General features: G+C 38.8%; 1 protein-coding gene across 1 annotated transcript; it reads right to left on the reverse strand.

Moving 5' to 3' along the window:
* Window positions 1–6,093: 6,093 nt before the first annotated feature.
* On the reverse strand, window positions 6,094–19,741 carry TRIM58 (tripartite motif containing 58). The gene is made up of 6 exons (XM_068534692.1): window positions 19,319–19,741; window positions 16,116–16,211; window positions 12,965–13,195; window positions 11,030–11,052; window positions 10,833–10,933; window positions 6,094–6,781 (listed from the first exon to the last, which is right to left on the reverse strand). Exons 1-6 carry the CDS (start codon window positions 19,739–19,741, stop codon window positions 6,192–6,194), a joined length of 1,464 nt encoding a protein of 487 aa, XP_068390793.1. The 3' UTR covers window positions 6,094–6,191.
* Between the last annotated feature and the right edge of the window lie 212 nt (window positions 19,742–19,953).

Genomic DNA, 19,953 nt, shown 5'->3' on the forward strand with positions numbered 1-19,953 from the left:
CTTACAAGTCACAATATCACAACTCCTAAATCCAGAAATCTACTCACCATTTTTACTTGTATGCCACCAGGTATCATTAAAAATCAGAAGTCAAAATGTGTGGATCTAATGGGAGGATTTCTGCAGGATTGTGTGATCTCTTCTTCCCTCCTGTGTGCACACAGGTGGTCCAGCCAGGTGCAATTCCAGATGCAGGAGGAAATGAAGGCACTTCTCCTGGTCTTGGCCCATTCCTCTATAAATGAAAGGGACCATGATATTTGTGCAGAGGAGCATATGGCAATGACAGTAAAATGCAGCTCTCCTGAGGAAAGACTGAGAGGGACCCTGATGGTGGTCTGGGTTTCTCAACAGCCCCAAGCTCTGGTGAAACTTCTAAACCCACAGGGGTCATTAGTACATACACTGAGGTGTGCTGTAGGTATACATCACAGCAAACTCTATAATCTCCCATAGGGTCCAGACAGAAAATGAGACCCATGAAAATTTGTCCCTTGATATGGAAAGAATTTATTACTTCATGTATGTAAAATCAGGGACTCAATCCATTTTTGTTCTATAAACATAAATACTGATGGATCATTTGCTTCCTTCCTCTGTTCCCAAGAATTATTATGTAACTAAAAAACAACTGAGGTATAATCAGTCCCATCCCACTTGGAAAGAATCACTTTTTTTCCCCTCAGACCTACTGAAAATGGGGCAAAAGTATTCAGACATTGTTTTATTAAGAATTTTATGTATGGGGCTTCCCTGGTGGCGCAGTGGTTGAGAATCTGCCTGCCAATGCAGGGGACACGGGTTCGAGCCCTGGTCTGGGAAGATCCCACATGCCACGGAGCAACTAGGCCCGTGAGCCACAATTACTGAGCCTGCGCGTCTGAAGCCTGTGCTCCGCGGCAAGAGAGGCCGCGATGGTGAGAGGCCCGCGCACCGCGATGAGGAGTGGCCCCCGCTTGCCGCAACTGGAGAAAGCCCTCGCACAGAAACGAAGACCCAATGCAGCCATAAATAAAATAAAATAAATAAATAAAATTAAAGTTGCAAGAAGGCTGGGACTACTTTAAAAAAAAAAAAAAAGAATTTTATGTATGAAAAAGAAAGAACCCATTGTCCTAGATAGCTGAAAAATTGTTTAGGTGCATTGATCAATTGAAAGTTTATTACTAATTTAAGAACCTGACAGGGAGAAAAATTTTGCTTTATTTAGTTAGTTAGTTAGGATTTATACTTTAGTTTCAAAACCTAACTAGGGGGAAATTGAGCAAGTATCATGAACTCCTAATTTATTAGACTGTGTATATATGACTGTGTTTTTAATGCTCTGACAGAGGCATGCCAAGGCTGAAACAGAAAACTAATAGTAATAGATAAATGAATACAAATTGAGTCCCTGCAATCAGCCATGCAATATCAGAGAAAAACAGGCTAGCTTGAATCAACTGGCTAAGAGATTTATCAAAATAATTACTGGGTTCTTTGGAATACACACAGTTACAGAGTCAAGGAGTAAAGCAGTAAAAATTTACCATATAGGTAAATGTTTAGAACTTGTAGATTTGTAGAATATGTTTTTTATGCAGACATATATACATACATGTGTTTATATGCTGACCACCTCCATCCTTCTCTGTTATCATAAAAGAGTAAATCCACAGAAGACCCCAGAAGCACACAGAAAACATGCATGGAGGGGTCGGTTCTCGGAGAGCAGACAGATTTAATAAATCCCAGTGTTCCCAATTTCTCTGCCCTTTGGGACAATAAGTGTCAAATCACCACTGTAAATTAGCTCAGTTCCTTCTGCCTGCTGATGAAGCTATTTTACTTCCTGTTCCCAGCCAGCCCCACATATCACCTTCCTCCTAGTCCCCTTCCTTCAGGGCCTTTCCATCATGCTAGGATAACTAGTTTAGTTAGTTAATTCACTTGACAAATCAGTCACATGATTGGGTGGTGGGGAAAATGATCAAATTAGTTATTTGAATAAATCAGCCAGTCTTTTGGTAAACTATAAACATAGCTCTGGAGAGTTACAGCTTCGGAAAAACTAATGTTTGAGAATGACTTTTTAATCATTCTTTATGATTTTAGTCATTCTTTATAATGATTTGTGCTAGAAAAAAGTCCAGCTGTAACAGAGGGATGCCTGGAAGAAGGGGAGCGATGGTGGGGAGAGCAGACCAAAGACATCCTGTAGGGAGAGGAGGTAGCTCTACCTTGCAGTTAAGATGAAGAGGGGTTCATAAAGCATGAAAGAGTTAATTTCTATAAATTTTTTATTCCATAGAGTTTTATATAACGTTCCCCACATTCTTAGTGAGCATGAGAATTTGCATATGGAGCGCATACAAGGCAATGCATGAGTCAAAGGTGTCGTATTGTCATAGGGAATCAAAGCTACAGGAGGCTCAGTGGAACCATGCCTGGGCACAGCAATTCATCGCGCCACGAGAATCATTACCTCTATTCAAATTTCCTCTATTCAAATTTAGCCTTCTATTCAAATTTCCTCTACACTTAAGCATTGATTTTACTCATTTAGAACTTGACATTAAGCTTTATGTCAGTAGTTGTCTAGTTATAAATTAATAATAATAATAATACCACTATATTACATTTCACAAAATATTTTCAGACCCAGAATTTAATTCTGTCCACCAAAAGTTAATCATTTATTTATTCAACAAATATGCATTGAGTGATAACCACATACACACCAGTACTTGAGGTGTTTGAGATATGTCAGATATATCATTATCAATAGACAATGATCTCTCCCCTCGGGATGCTTACATTCTATCCAGAAAAGGCAAAAGCAAAAATAAATAAATAAATAAAAATAAACCCAATAAATAGGATAACAATAAAATATAGCAGAAGCTGATAAGTACTATATTGACGAAAAGAGCCTCCATTGGGCCCAGTGAAGGGGAGTGGGAGGGTAAGCTCTGGGTGGGTTCTGGGGTAGGTCAGGTCGTATGGTTCTCAGTGAGAAGCTGGATTTGAGCAGGCTTAAAGAAAGAAAGGGAATGAATTAAAGAGGCGTCTGGGAAAAGGAAATTGCAGGTAGAAGGCACAGCTGGGAGAAAGGCCCAATAGTAGGAAGTGCCTGGTGGTGTAAACCCAGCCAGGAGGCCAGAATAGATGGAGAAGAATAAAAGGGGAAGTAAGGGGAGGGAGTCAGAATCAGAGTAGGAACTTGTGCTCAGATCTTCTAGGGTCTGAGGGTTTGTTGCAAAGATTTTGGTTATAACTGTAAGTTGAATGGAAGGTAACTGCAATGGTACTACAATCTTGGGTGCTAAAAGGATCAGCCTGGCTGCGCATTGAGAAAGGACACAGAAGTGGCTGAGGTAAAGCCAGGATTACTGTTAGGAAACGAATGTAATAACCCAGAGGGAGAGAATGGATGTTAAGATGATGGTTATAGCAGCAGAGTGGTTAGGTTAGCTCTGGCTGAACTCTAGACACATGCTGAAGGCAGAGCCAGCAGGGCTTACTGATGGACTAGATATGAGAAAGTAAAATCAAGAAAGGAGTTAGCCAGATTGTTGGCCTGAGTAACTGAAAAAATGGGAGTCTTTATCCACTGGAAGAGATTCTGTGTATTGTGTATGAGTGAATGTGTGTGTGTGTGTATGGAATTGGGAAGGGAAGGAGTAGGGATTATAATAGGAGATGCACAAAGCTTTGTGAAACTTGGAATGCAAGGGATGAAGAAAGATTTAAGTTGGTTTAGTAACTAACATACATCATGATAAGATGCACATTGAGATAATAGGATTAAAGGGTGACAGTGGAGACTAGGATGTTAGCTTTCTTGGTAGGGAGGAGGCATTCTTGGGATTCCCTTTTCACCCCTTGAAGAGGGCAGCAGGCCTGAAGCCATGAGGCTTCCTTGTCCTGGTGAATGGGTGGAGCCCCCAGGGGTGACATGATCTTAGACCAGTGACCCTCTTGATCCCTATGGGGAAGGGGCTCTACTGCTCTGAGTGTATGTTCTCTGTCATGACTCCTGTCATAATTGCTGGCCCTATAGTGATATGAATACTCAGGTGTTACAGTAAGTTGTCATGCCTCATTTAAGCCCTGATGATGGGGAAGCATGAACTGAGACCCACTGCATAAGCCAGTTTCTACTTAGATCATGAATAGAAAAGGCCTAGAGAATTCATGGTATATAAAATATCAACAAGAGGGATGTAAGGGTACATTATTATTACCTCTGTTTCCAAAAGAGACAAAGAGGGGAATTGTTTGTTCATGATCAAATATACATGTATCAAATATGAATATACAGAAATCTTTGTTGAATACAAGGCCCCTTCAATAAAATATGTAGAGTCATCTGGAAATACAGTTTGATAAAATTTTGCTATTTCTAAAATTATTATACTCCATAATGTTCCTCCAAATGTAAAAAGTCTGAAAAGAAATATATTAAAAAATATAGAAAGAAAACTATATTAGTAATGTTATTGCAAAGTATGTGAAAGATTTTAGTCAAAGAAATCTCTCTAGATGAGAAAAGCTCCTTAAAAGTCAAGGTAGAGGGCTTCCCTGATGGCACAGTGGTTAAGAATCTGCCTGCCAATGCAGGGGACACGGGTTCAAGCCCTGGTCTGCGAAGATTCCACATGCCACGGAGCAACTAAGCCCGTGAGCCACAAGTACTGAGTCTGCGCGTCTGGAGCCTGTGCTCCGCAACGGGAGAGGCCGCAACAGTGAGAGGCCTGCGCACGGCGATGAAGAGTGGCCCCCGCTCGCCACAACTGGAGAAAGCCCTCGCACAGAGACGAAGTCCCAACACAGCCAAAAATTAATTAATTAATTAATTAATTTAAAAAAAAAAGAAAAGTCAAGGTAGAGTTAGAGTAGAGGATTAAAGTCTTGGTGGATTCTTATCAGGATAAGGTTATCTAAATTTTCTATTAATTAATAATTATTTAGTATTTAAGCATTTTAGCATTTGGTTAGCAATTATTTATTAGACACAGATATAGAGAAAGATGGTAGCAGAGTTAGCTTTCAATAATTTTTAAGAATTTTGTTGGAAATGTACAGAATATACTTTAAAAATAAGTCAAATATTATTATCATTTCATCATTCTGGTCATTTTTACATTGTATTTAAGTAGTAAAGTTGAATTTAAACCAGTCATATAAATCACAACCTTACTTATTTCCCAAAACATTGGGAGGTCAATATCATTGTTCCATGTACAGGAATCATACTAAGTAGCTGAGACTGAGAGAGAGAGGTTGCTTGTTTGAAGTCTTACAACTAGTAAATGACTAGGTCAAAGAACTAGTTGAATCAGAATTCTGAGAAATTTCTACTCTAAAAAATGTATTGATGCTGTACATCTGAAACTAACACAATATTGTAAATCAACTATGCTTCAATTAAAAAAAAATGTATCCAAAGATAAAGGAAAAAGTTGTAAGGGATAAGGCATGGGGCTCAGTGATATTAGAATCAGAGGAATGAATTTCATCATTCTCAAAAATTGACCCCTAAGTGAAGAGGATTTAAGGAGTAATTGAATAGTCATAGGAATCATGAATATGTAAAGAGATGGTTCTGAATATATTAATCTAGAAGGAAATGGAAGGTTAAGCAATAAGAGGTATAAAGCAAGAAAAGAAGAAGCAATAAAGAGCAAAAGTGAGAGAGACAGAGACAGAAAGATGCAGAGGCAGATAGACAGAGAAAGAGGAGAGAATAAGAGAAGGCAAATAAGGAGGAGGAAAAAGAATTACGGAGCTGATGCTAGAACAATATTGGACTGTTCTGAACCAATTTAAGAATTGCCATTTCTAATTTTCAATATATGGAAGATTGGAATGAAGAGGTTTTAAAAGGAATGAGACATTAAAATAAATGTATAGATATCTTTAATACGAGGTCCATTCATTTGAAGAAAACACATCAAGAAAGTATGTGGAGCCATTTGGGAAAAAGAGTGGTAAGACTGCTCCAATTCTAAAATTACTATTCTATACAATCCTTGTCCAAACACAAATATTTTATATTTTCTCTTTTGCCCCATGGGAAAATGTCCACAGTGACAAGGAATGAAGTGCTGACCTAAATGGGGACATCTGTTGAGCCTTCACATATGTATACCCTCCATTCTACTCCAGGAAACTTTGCTAGGCTTGGGGTGTATCTTAGCAACAGAATTTTAGGCAGGATCGTCTGTAATGTTAGAAGCAGGGTGAAAATGACCCCTGGATGCCCAATTTTCTAACTCCACTTCTGTCACAGGTGGTAAGATAAGAGGAGTCGTGTCACAAATGAAAAAATAAGGTCGAAGAAAACCAGAGAAAAGGTGATTGAACGTGTAAATATAAGACCCATTTGTGATGTTGTAAAAGGAGATTTCACCTGCTTCATAGTCCAAGAAAATCCCAATGCAGCGAGGCCATTCCAGGTGGAGGAGAGGAACTGATGGAGAGGCAAGGACCATGTATTCACTCCCTTTCAGTAGCCACATGGCCCAGACCCCGTTCTCAGGAGATGGTGTGGTTTCTCCCTTTCTTGACACTGTGTCTTGACAGACACCTAACCCCCATTCTGCTCTTTCTCCCACCACGACTTCCCAGTAATGCCTCCCTGATGAGAAGTTCTGCAAACCCAGGATACAAGGCCATGTGTCAAATCGCTCAGGGTTGCTGGGGACATCCCTCCATAGTTCTCCATCCTGCACACTGCGCAGGTCAGCAGTCAAGAGGAGGCTAGGATGTGCTGTGGCGGGATCCAGTTTTATGTCAACTGCAGAAAGAATTTTGTGGAACATGTAAAAGAACAGAAAAGACTGGTGAAAACTTAGGAAGCCATGATATTGAGAACTGTCACGCCATTCCTCATTCTCCCTCTAATCACTCCTGGAGATAACAAAATATGTGTTTCACCTTGCAGGTCGATGAGTATACGCTTTATTGCTTTTGAGTGTATTCCACTGCTATGTCTGCATAATCCAGGACTCATTACTGCCCCAATTAAAACATAACCATTGATGATAAGACAAACCATGTGCATAACCATTTAGATTCCTTTTATCTCTATCCAGAGGACTTTGGAAGATCTTTGGTGCTCTTTGGAAAATCTGCATTTAAAATAAAATTTACAACTCCCTTGGGATTTTTTTTCTCCTCAAAGCCTATAGGAAAAATTCATTGGTATAAAATCCACCACTTTCAAAGCTATGTTACTAGGGTAGGAAGAATTCTAAGATGAGCCTCATGACCTTCAGACCCTGGTGGTACTCTCATGATTCTGTTATATTATGTGACAAGAGGGAGATTATCTGAGTGGGTCTAATAAAATCACCTTTTAAAATCAGAGAGGTTTCTTTGGCTATCAGGCTGCCACCAGAAGTGAAAATCAGAGACATTTGGATTTGATGTCTCATTGCTGCCTTTGAAGACGGAGTGGGCCACAGCTGAGGAGAAGGCGGAGCGACCTCCAACCGATAGATTTCCATCTCCTCCAGCAAGGAGATGGAAATCTCAGTCCCACAACTGCAAGGAACTGCTTTATGTCAACACACTGAATAAGCTTGCAAGTGGACTCTTCCCTGGACCCTTTAGAGAAGCCCAGCCTGGTCAACACCTTGATCTCTGATCCTATGAAACCTTAAGCAGAGATGCCAGCTGATCCCATGTGGTTATCTGATCTGAAGAACTGTGAGCCAATAAATGGATGTGGTTTTGGGTAGCTAAGTTTGTGGTAATTTGCTATGCAGCAATAGAAAACTACTACTGATACTGTGAAGTCCCAGTGAGATTGATATGAAATTTTATGTGTACATATAATTAATAAATAAATCTACAAATGAAATGACCTCAGTGAAGAAGGGAGGATGTAAAATATTCAGTGTCTTTTTTTTTTTTGGTAAACATTCAAAACTAGTAAATTTCATTAATCATATTTTAATTTTTAATATACTAATAACACATACTAATATGCTGACTGTTATTCTTATTTGTCTCTAAACCACTTCTAGCTATCTTTCGTTGATACTCAAACCTGAATGGGTCACATAAGTAGTACATCATCTATACTATCCCATGGAACCACCCTCAAGGGTGCCACTATCATCCTCATATTGTAGATGAGGAGACTCAGAGTCCAACAAGAGATTATGTGATTTTCCCAAATTGTATGATTTTCCTGTCATAAATAATGGGGATTGAAAAGTGGGTCTCCGTGGAATTGTGTTAGGCCTGTTTAACAGATGTCATGTCATCATGCATCATTCCCACTCCAGCACACTTATTTGCTCCATTTATAAGAAAATAAATCTGTGAAATAGTTATTGATACATCTATCTCCCGTTCCTCTCCCTACCTCTTCTTTCTTAAACTCAGTTGCTCACCAAGATAGAATAATATCTTAAGCAAACTACTCCTTCTTCCCAGTGCTCCATGCATTGATAAACGATCAGTCCTTAAAGTTCACCTTAAATGACTTTTCTGTAGCACTCAACACTGTTGAGAATCCTTTTGTCCTGGGAAACGTCACTTCCCTTTCCCAAAGACACCAGTCATCACGCTTTCCCTCCCTCTCCACTGGCCTCCCCTTCTTGCTCTCCTTTGCTGTTTTCCCCTCTTCTCCTCCATCACTGCTATTCGAGAAGCCAATGGTCTCAGGATTGGGACCTCTTGCCTCTTTCTCAGATCACTTCTGATGTGTTCTGGGGCTGGCAGGCACATTGCATTAATTAAATTCCATTCATACGCTTACTAACTCCAAATATATATATCTAGCCTAGACTTTTCTCCTGGAACTCCATATTTGTAAATTCATCTGCGTACCTGACAGCAACATTTGGATATTTAACATTCATCACAACATTGATGTGTCTAAAACCCATTTCCCTTTTTCTGCCTCGCCTGCAGCTTTACCTGTCAATGTAAACAGCAATTTCATTACCCAATTCTGGAGATTTAAACCTTGGAATCATTCACAACTTTTCTCCTTCTCTGACACCTCATATCTAATCCAACAGCAGATCTTGCCAGCTTTGCCTTCAAAATACCAAGATTCTGTCCATTTCTCTGCACCTCCAGTACTACTACCCTTGTCCAATGGACAATCGTCTCTGATTGAATTATTACAAAGGATCCTAACTGGCTTTCCCACATCAAGACTTGCCTCTCTGTAATTTATTCTCAATAAAGCACACAGAGTGATCGCCACAAAACATTAATCTAATCATCCTATTCCTCCATTTACAACTTTTAACTGATGTTCTATTTCACTTGGAGGTAAAGGATTGCTCACAGTGGCCTGCCTGTTGGGTCCTGTGCTACTTGGACTTTTTTTGGCCTCTCCAGCTCTCCCCTCACTCACTCCACCACAGCCGCACAGAACTCCTCATAGCTCCTGGAATGCATCTTCCATACTTCCATCTCAGGCCTTGACACTCATTTCTGATGCCTGGAATGCTTTCCTCCAGATCAGATATTTGCTGAGTTATCCCCTACTGAGTGACGTCTTCCTTGATGATCAAATTCCAAATTAGATGCTCTAACCCCAGAACTTCTGGCCACCCTTAATTTATTCTTTTTTCCAATATTCTGTATCATCTTCTAACATTCTGTGTATTTTGCATAATTTAAGCAAATATATGCAACATGAAGCTGTAGATTTGTAAGTTGATGTTATTGTTCAATTTTATATTCTAATGTTTAGAAGAGTAGCTGTCATAAAATACACAATATTTGTGGAATTGATTCGTTAATTCAGTAAAAATAATTGGGAATATGGAGACACTGATTATGAGAGTGTAGTAACTTGCAACATTTCATGCAGTTAGTACATATTACTTTGCCCATCAGAACATTGATTAAATCATTGAACAGGACTGGTGAGATGGGTTTTCTCATCATGGGACAAAGTGGTTTCCCTGTAAGTAATAAAGCCACTATTTAGCCACTGTCTGTTTTCATTACTTGGTATAAATTGAATATAAAAAAGAAATTAAAAGTATTGAACCGTTACTGTTTTAAAAAACAACATAATAGGACCAAACAAACTAATTATAACACCACAGAGCCTACAGAGAGTACTTAAATATAATTGACTGAATATTTTTGGCTTTATTAACTATCTAATTTAAGAAATTCATCAAATTGCCAGATAATAAAATAATCCAAACCTTATATTATTTGATACACTGCAATGCTTTCATATATTGATGATTTTTTGTTTTCAAATATGTTTCACTTTGTCCTCCAAACAATACAATTTTTTAGCATTTTATAAACAAGGAAATGGAGATTGATTAGAACTAATGTTACTTATATCACAGCTAATATCACTTTCAAGCCCACCATTCTAACCAAATGTAGCTTATATGGGTGTCAGTGACTCTGATATTCTTTCATACTATTCAGAAGTATCCCAACATGCTTTTTTTTTTTTTTTTTATTCTGCGCACGGTGCTATCTCCCTTCCTCCCTTATAGTTTGGCATGAACGTGTGACTCACTTCTATCAATAAAATCTTCAGGAAAGCCATGTGTGCCACTTCGGAGTAGTGCCTGATTCATCATAACCTTGCCCTTTTCCATGGCTACCAGCAACAGGAAGGCGGTGGGGCTCTGTCTGCACGGGTTCCCAGAGTGAGATTACGTGAAATTAAAGCCTCCACAATCTAGTAATCAACCTAAAACATGATCTCGAAATAAACCTTTCTGATTTTAGCCACTAAATTTTGGGTTCTCTTTGTTACTATAGCCTGACTGCTACAGTAACAAATTGCAATAGGAGCCAAATTCCAGGTGTCATAGTTCCTCAAGCTCTAAAATGCAGCCTACCTTGGAACTTTCTCAACATTTCCCTCATCCCAGGGATGCGACACATTGTCTTCAGCTCCATGGGGATGGTCTCCGGATCCAGCCGTGTAACACTCTTACTTCTGAGAAGAGCGCAGAACCCACAGTTCTCAGTAGGGTTATCCACCAACCTCCCCAGCCTCTCCCAACCCATTCTTTGATTCAGAAAGTAAACGTACCGGCTCAAGGCTCCTCCCGCACCCTGAAAGTGAAACAGAAACACAAGTAGGTGTGAGTTAGACCTCTGAACTGCTTTTGACAGACTGGGGACACACCATGAATATCTTTTTAGGAATTACTGGAAATCATTAATTATTAAGGTAAAACTATAAGCGACATGACTCTCTCTTAATAAAAGCTAAAAACAGGCTGTTGTTGAGTTTTCTCATGAATTTAAAATAATATAATCAGTTTGCCTCTATTAAAATAAAATCAGACCACACAAAGTTTAGGTTAATTCCTATAATATCTATTGGTTTATAATATCTATTGGTTTAACAACTATTTCCGAATTGATAATTCTGACATTTGGATATTTTAGTAAAGAGTTACATTCTGTGAATGCAATTAGGGTAAAAACAGATTCTAAGTATCTGCAGAATTTATTTGAGTAACAGTGAAAGGTTAGACATAAATGTTGCTCTCAATGTCCTTTTAAGAAAACCCTAAATTCCTCATTCCTTGAACCAACATACCATGTCTAAATTACCTAAGTGGATAAAAATAGAAGTCATTAATATCTAGCAACATTTTATCTCAAAGTAGATTATTAAATAAATCACCTGCATTGCATTTCCCCTCTCCCTCTAAAAAATAGCCACCTGTCAGATTAATTTTGACAGGGCATAAAAACAGGGAAATGATTAGCTTTACTTTTCATCGGAATGACAGGCCTTGTTTTTGGCCATTGCGGGTGAAATATAGCTTACTGGTACTGAGAAAGAAAGGGAAAAGTGGGTATAAAAATGAAACTAAATTATTTGAGAATATATTCTCCCTAAGATTTATATTATAAGACATTTTAACATTTCTTCAGTGCTAATAAATGATAACTTTATATACATTGTGTTTTGAGATATGGTAAGATGAGATAATGAATATTATTGAAAATGCCAGAGTTCTTGTGTTTATTTACTGTCTGAAATTTAGAAAATTTATTCCTTTCTGACAGTTTGCTCACTAGGAAGTGGGCATAGCAATAATAATAAAGATAATAACAATACTAATAACAACAACACAAGTTTTACTGATATATAGATATATTGAAGACAAAATGGGACAAATTAAATAAAAATGTTTTGTAAATGCATTCATTTAATGACCCCCCACTCTGTAACCACTGCTATTTATCACAGTACTTGTATGAGGATAGGAATTGCTTAGTTCAGAAATCCCTAAATGAGGCATTGGGGATGAGATACAATGAAGCACGCCCAGAAAATTTCTATTGCAATGAGTTCTATCATGATAGCATGCACCCAGCAACAACGACGACTTTCTCAATTCACTTGGGATTTAATGCCTTCAAGGAGGATTAAAAGGAAATATTTCCTTTTCCCTGTTATTTGTCTCTTTGCTCTATAATCTCAAATATATTGTGGGCAAGCTGCATGGAGCCCAGGTAATCTCTCCCTACCACACCTGGAACAGTCATGCAATATGGGCTAGAACATTAGCATTTGTCTTAAAAATTAACATGCAAATTTCAAGGTGGACAATTTAAAATATTACTCATACTTTTGGCTTTTGACATTTAAATGGGTTAACAAGACTTTTTTGGATTGGCCATCACTGAAATACAGCAATATCATCATTGACCGATTTTGACGTTATAGATTGTCCTTTTTCTGTTTAATCATGTGTAAATCATTAAATTGATTTTAGTTTTAAAAATATTTAAGTTTTGTCTTTAGTATGAACTATTTTATATGATTCTCTAGGGTCCCTTCAGATTCTGATGCTAGGATTAAGAATTAAGATGCTTTCCAAGTAAATTCTAGGGTGCCCTTTTCCTAAAGATCATAAATGCTTAAGGTGTTTGTCTCTGAAAGCTGCTATCTGTCCCCTTGTTCTCAGGTCTGCCCCTCCCTCCCCTCCCAGGCACCCAGCCCCACCTCCAGCAGACCCAGGGCTGGGCGCTGGCACCTCTCCTCCAGCTCCTCTGCCAGATCCTTCAAGGCCCTGCTCTGATGAACCAGCCGGTTCTTGCTCTCCCGCAGTCTCTGCAGGGTGGCTCGCTCCTCCTCCTCCAGTCTTCTAAGCTGCAGTTGCTCCTCCAGGGCTAGTAAGCCACGATACTTTTCAAACTCCAACCTGAAGCGTTGCCTCTGCATTTCCACTTTCTCCTGGAGTGACACAGTGCATCAAATGATCAGCAGTTGGGGCAGAGCATTTGGCTTCCACGAAGCTGGAGAAGGCAATGTCTGGCGTGATCTCATCTTCATAACTCTATGAACGGACCCACTGCATTTTAACAACATGCAGAAGCCAGAGACTACTCATGAGAAGTGGCCTGCTAGAGTTTTCAAACTTAGAGTTTGAGAAATACTGTTGGATTTGGGTTCCCATTTCCATGGACTTGAGGACAAGGCACTTTCATATTCAAGTTTCAGTACCATATGTAAAATGGGGGAAAAGAAGGGTCTGGGAATTAGAATTAAATATCAAACTGTTGAGCACAGTGACTAACATAGAGTAGTTGCTCAATAGAAGTTAAAATTTACTATCAGTCACTGGAATGAGAACTGTGTGGAAATAACTGAATTATGAAGAGAGATTAGAGAGACCTGGATTTGTAAATGTGAATAAGAAAAGGTTTAGAGATTAGAAAATATTCCTCAATAACGTGGTAATCATGAAACTACAAGGCTAACATTCTCTGCAGAGCCAAGAAAGAAATAAGTTATTCTCAGGCCACTTATTGCAAAGGTTCAGGGAATTCATCTTGATTTCTACCCAAATCTCACCTCTATAATTTTTTAATAGACCTAAGGAACACATTTCGATACAGCATTAATATATCTAAATTTTATTCTCTGGAGACTGGTATGTGGAAAAGTAGCTTTAAACTAAGAATAAGAGGCAAATTGCCCTCCCATAGTCTCTCCATATTTTGAATTCTCTGGTCCATTATTAAACATTATACCATTTTGGTTCAATTTAAGAACACAAGCTAGGGCTTTTAAAAGAATTCTAATAACGGTTTTCCTCAAATTTCATAAGACTCAACTCTTTCCTCCAATTTCCCATTTCTGCCTCCTTCTGCCACTTTCTAAACAACTAGATTCATATAATTCTGACCTCTTTAAAGTCAACCAACTGTGAATTCCATATTCTGCTCTGAAAGGTACAACTCATTGAATTTCTCCCCCATTCTCCATGTTGGAGGCTGTGCTATTGAGGAGTGGTGCTAATAACTCAGTCATTGAAAAAAAGTGGAATTATGTTTGGGTCATGAGAGATGACATGGTCCAGAAGGGTTTTAGTTGCAATTCACTGTTCTCTCATATCATCCTTTTGAGTACTACAATTATATCTACAGATACAGAAAGGCTAAGGGTTTTCACAGAATTTAGAGTTTATTTTATTAAGTCCATGCTTGTTGCTTTTGGCTCACATAGATACATTCTCAAAGGTAAAAATCATGCTAGTTTATTTGGCCTAGGACAGGGATCTTAGAATCATCTCTACTTTAGAATAATCAGCGGAGGGTTCAAAAAATGAAGGAACCCATATCTCAGGTATGGAATTTCTGATTTTGTAAATTTGTGGTCAGGTCAGGATTAAAAACAATTGACTTGGATTGTTAGCATAAAAAGAATAAAAATTATCAATAAACATCACTATCAAGGAACTTTACATATAATATACATAACTATGGGAAAAGATAAGACTTATCACAGAAGAAAAATATGGCAAAAATAATCCTTATGAAAATATTGTCAGAAAACAGAGTACAAGACAAAATTTTTGAGAAAAGAAGAAAGAAAGAATTATAAAAATAAAAGGGTTCCTTGGAGGACAGAGAAGAGAAATATTCTGTAAAATAGATTCTATATATATTGTAATACATATTATATAAATAAAAACACCTATGTAATTTCTATATACAGCTTCTCAATATTGACCCTATTGACATTAGACCAGGTGATTCTTTGCTGTGATTTTTTGGGGGGAGAGGTGACTGTCCTGCGCATTACAGGGTGTCTAGCAGCATTTCTGGCCTCTACACATGAGATGCTAGTAGAGCACCCACCCTCTCCCAGTTGTGACAACAAAAAACATCTACAGATATTACAAAATATCTCTTGGAAGGCAACACTTGCGCCAGGTTCAGAATCACTCTGTGTATGTTTCTGTGTGTGTATGTGTGTATGTATAAATAGGTAAGAGAAAAAAAGAGCTCATGAGGGGCTTCCCTGGTGGTGCAGTGTTTAAGAATCCACCTGCCAATGCAGGAGACATGGGTTTGAGCCCTTGTCCGGGAAGATCCCACATGCCGTGGAGCAACTAAGCCCATGCGCCGCAACTACTGAGCCTGTGCTCTAGAGCCTGCGAGCCACAACTACTGAGCCTGTGTGCCACAACTACTGAAGCCTGCATGCCTAGAGCCCATGCTCCGCAACAAGAGAAGCCACCGCAACGAGAAGCCCGCGCACCGCAACAAAGAGTAGCCCCTACTGGCCACAACTAGGGAAAGCCTGCGCGCAGCAACGAAGACCCAACACAGCCATAAATAAATAAATAAATAAATAAATAAATAAATAAATAAATAAGAGAGCTGATGAGGTATAAAAAAGAGAAAAAATATTTATGAATGACTGAAAAAGACTGAAAATTCAGACTGTCTTTCTCTATGTAAGATGATGACTATTAGCCTGTATTTCATATATATAAGTGATGTGAAATATTTACTATTTCATTCATCTAACAAATATATATTTTTTAAACTAGTACTGACAGTACAAAACTCTGTTCTAGGTGATGCAGTGAGTTAAGATGAGTAAAATCAAGTGAGTGAGTAAGATCAAGATCAGTAAAGTTTATTTACAATTTGGATTGGGGTAATATTAACAAAGATAAAAAGAACACAACTGTACAATATAATCTGAGGGGATGAGGTGATCCAGGGTGAAACTGAGATTTTTTCTTGAGTACCTATGTAGATGGAACAAAAGTGCTGGAGTGCTGGTGGAAGAATGATTTAGTGACCCAAATTTGGATCCTTCAAATAGGCTAGGCTCCTGAACCCCAATATTCTCTCACCTTCCAAATGACAGTTTTCTTCCCCACATTGGCCTCCTGAGTCAAGGCTTCCTCCATCTCTTTCCTCACATGTTCCTGGGCCATCTGGAGCTTTACCTGTTTGGGAAGATATGCTGCAGCCGTTACAGATACCCTCATTCAGTACTTAATATTGACTGGGTGTGGGGGGAAATACAAAGATCAGCTAAAACAGGCCCTAGAAAACATATAAAAATGTTCGACCTCATTAATAACTGTTAAACATAAATATGTTTTTAAATGTTGATGCCAGATGTAATCAAAGATGTATCTAAAAGTGTGTTCATTGTATTTTAAATAGTAAAACTGTAATTAACCAAAATGTTAAAAATACGGGAGTGAGAAAAATTTTATTTTCACAGGATGGAATTAAAATAAGGCGTTGCAGAATATTTAATGACAAGAAATACAAGTATAAAGAAAATTAAAATAAGTATACTTCATGCAACTTTGCACCAAGTTTGAAAAATAAAAATGCTTATGATGAATATATAAAAACTAGGCAGAGACCAATGAAAATATATTCAATAAACAAAATCTCATATCCTAATTCTTGGTTGAAAAGTGACACTCTTCCTTATATCTATATATTTCAACTGCTTACAGTTATTTATTACTTTATAATCAGAAGTGTATTTATTATATTTGGCAGAAGAAAACTTGTAAGTTAATATTTACTAAATGAAAAAGAAATACAGAGTGTCATAAATCTTACAAGGGGTAGAAAAATAATTTAATGAAAAGTAAATCTCTTTCAACCCTAGGACCCCTATTAGAGGTAAACACATGTATTTTATTTACAGAGAGCACACACAAAGACAGACACATACACACATTTTAAAACTCTTCCCAAAGTCATTCAATAAGTCTCAGAAAACAAACAAACAAACAAACTAGCCAACAAAAAACGAAATTCTTCCCAAAGTCATTGAACAAGTCCTACACATCAATGTTGTTCTTTTTTAAAGATAATATTCTAAGGTAGAGCACATAAAATAGCAGTAGAATCCATGGAGGCATTTAAAAAGATGAAGAAACTAGTAATTTTTTTAGTGTTTGGAAGGAATAGAATACTTCCACACTTATGGACAAAAGAAATTGTAAGCAAAAGCAAGGAGGTAAAAACCTGTGGCATGTTTGGGGACAATAGTGATTAGGCTAGTTTTGCTGGATCGAATGATTGGTTTAGACAAGAGCTATAGTAAGAGAACTTAGGGCCTTAGAATGTCTTGATTGATAGGCTAAGGAGTTTAGAAGATATTTATTTGGTATTTAGTTGAAGAGCTACTGAAATAGAGAAAACTTCCTTAGAAATATGACATTATCCATGCAATATATAGTACCTTATGGATTAAAAGAAAAAAAGGCAGGAATATATTTCAAAAGTCTAGCTAGAAAGTAGCTAGCAACTGAATTTTGCAGAAGACAACCAAAATCAAGAAGAAACACTAAGAAAGATATCTCTTGGTAGGTCCAGAGGGAAGTTGAGGGGAAAAAAATCACAAACCTTGATTTAGAACAATCAAAGTTAAAATAATAATTATTATTACTAATTATTGTATTATTATAAATTATAATACATAATATAAATATACAAGACATCAATTATACATTATTAATAATAATTTATTAATTTAATTAATTATTATTATTATTTTAGAAAGTTGATATTTGCACTTTATTTCATTGTGATAGTACTTCAGGTAAAGGTCGGTAGATTAAAGATGACTTTAACCCCCTTTGTGCTAGCAGCCGTTCCCGATGTTGAGAATTTAAATGTGTTCAGAATATGTCCAAAAACTTTTGATGAGCACCAGCAGGGAGAATCTTATTCATAGGGTTTCACAGATGTCACTTTTGTGGGCCAGGTACTCCAATATGAGTCACCTTTTCATTGAGGATGCTCACATCAAAAGTCCACAAATATGTGTTGACTAGAGAAGGGCCTGTGTGCTTAGCTACTGGATTTCTACTTCAGAGTAACATGCATTGGCAGGCTTTAAAGGTGATCGGAGCCCTGTGCCCATCCAGACACTATTCTTAGCAAATGTTCAAACATGAAGGTTGCTTTATGCACCCCAATGTTCACTGCAGCACTTTTACAATAGCCAAGACATGGAAACAACCTAAATGTCCATTGACAGATGAATGGATAAAGAAGACGTGGTACATATATACAATGGGATATCAGTCAGCCATAAAAAAAGAATGAAACAATGCCTTTTACAGCAACATGGATGGACCCAGAGATTATCATACTAAGTGAAGTAAGTCAGACAGAGAAAGACAAATATCATATGACATCACTTATATGTGGAATCTAAAAAAATGATACAAATGAACGTATTTATAAAACAGCAATAGGCTCACTGACTTCAAAAACAAATTTATGGTTACCAAAGTGGAAAAGTTGGGGGGAGGGATAAATTAGGAGTTTGGGATTAACATATACACACTACTGCATATAAAATAGATAATCAACAAGGACCTACTGCATAGCACAGGGAACTCTACTCAATATTCTGTGATAACCTATATTGGAAAAGAATCTGAAAAAGAATGGATATATGTATATATATAACTGAATCACTTTGCTGTACACCTGAAACTAACACAACATTGTGAATCAACCATACTCCAATATAAAATAAATTTTTTTTTTAAATGAAGGTTGTTTTGGTGACAATATTAATTAACATAGAGATAAACACTATGCAAAAGCAAGACATTATACAAATGATAGTTATTAGGAAGTGTTTACAATGACTATGTGCACCTGTAACTAAGAGCCCATTGGACAACACAGCCCTCTACACCAGAGCTCTAGCTGTGGAACCCAGATTATCAACATCAGGGAAATTAAGACCAGCATGAAATTAAATGTCCAGAGAGAATTTCATGGGAGAGGAGGGCAACCTAAAATAATGGTATGTGTGAGCTCCTGAACAGGGGTCCCAAAAGGTGGGGTGTGCACGGAGCAAAGGCATGGAGACCTCAAGGTGAATGTGAGCCAGGAGGGTGGTTGGTGCGGAGGGCACAGGTCATTCAGATCAGGTGGTATCATTTGGCTCTGTCCCTAGCAAGGCACTTTTCACACCTCTGACTCGGTCGGCTCCTCTGTTACAGATCCGCATTTCCAGACCCAGGAATCGCGGCCCTCCACGTGCCACGGTAACACCTCTTACCTGGTAGCACCTGGCGGCCTCCTGCAGCGGTGTTGTGCGGTGGCTCCTGTGCTCTGGGGTGGTGTCACAGACCCAGCACAGAGCCTCCTGGTCTTCCTCACAGAAGCGACTCAGCTCCTCGCCGTGCCTCACGCACAGGCGCGCCCCCGAGGGCCCCGCGCCGAGCCCCAGCTGCCGCACGCTGTCCACCAGGCTGGCCAGCTGCCTGTTGGGGCGGAAGCTCTCCAGCCTGAAGGGACCCCGGCACTGCGGACAGGCATAGAGGCCGCTCTGTGCACTGTCGGACTTCTCGCAGAACTCGGAGATGCATCTGAAGCAGAAGCTGTGGCCGCAGTCCACACTGACCGGTTTCTGCAGGAAATCCAGGCACACTGGGCACCTGGCCTCCTCGCACAGCCGCTCCCCGGGCCCCCCCGAGGCCATGGCCGGCCGGGCCTCGCCTGGCCCTGCTGATAGCAGAGCTGCCTTCCCCAGCTGCCTGCGCTATCTCCCCTGGTGGTCTGGCACAGAAGGGAGGAACCCCACAGCCTCATGAGAAGCAGACCCAAGATGGGTTTTATCTGCTGGCCAGAGTCCAAATGAGCTACTCCCGGGGAACAGTTGTAACTCAGGCACCCTCAACCACAAGGATAAAA

The sequence above is a fragment of the Eschrichtius robustus genome, chromosome 2 (assembly GCF_028021215.1).
Source record: "Eschrichtius robustus isolate mEscRob2 chromosome 2, mEscRob2.pri, whole genome shotgun sequence".
Taxonomy (NCBI): domain Eukaryota; kingdom Metazoa; phylum Chordata; class Mammalia; order Artiodactyla; family Eschrichtiidae; genus Eschrichtius; species Eschrichtius robustus.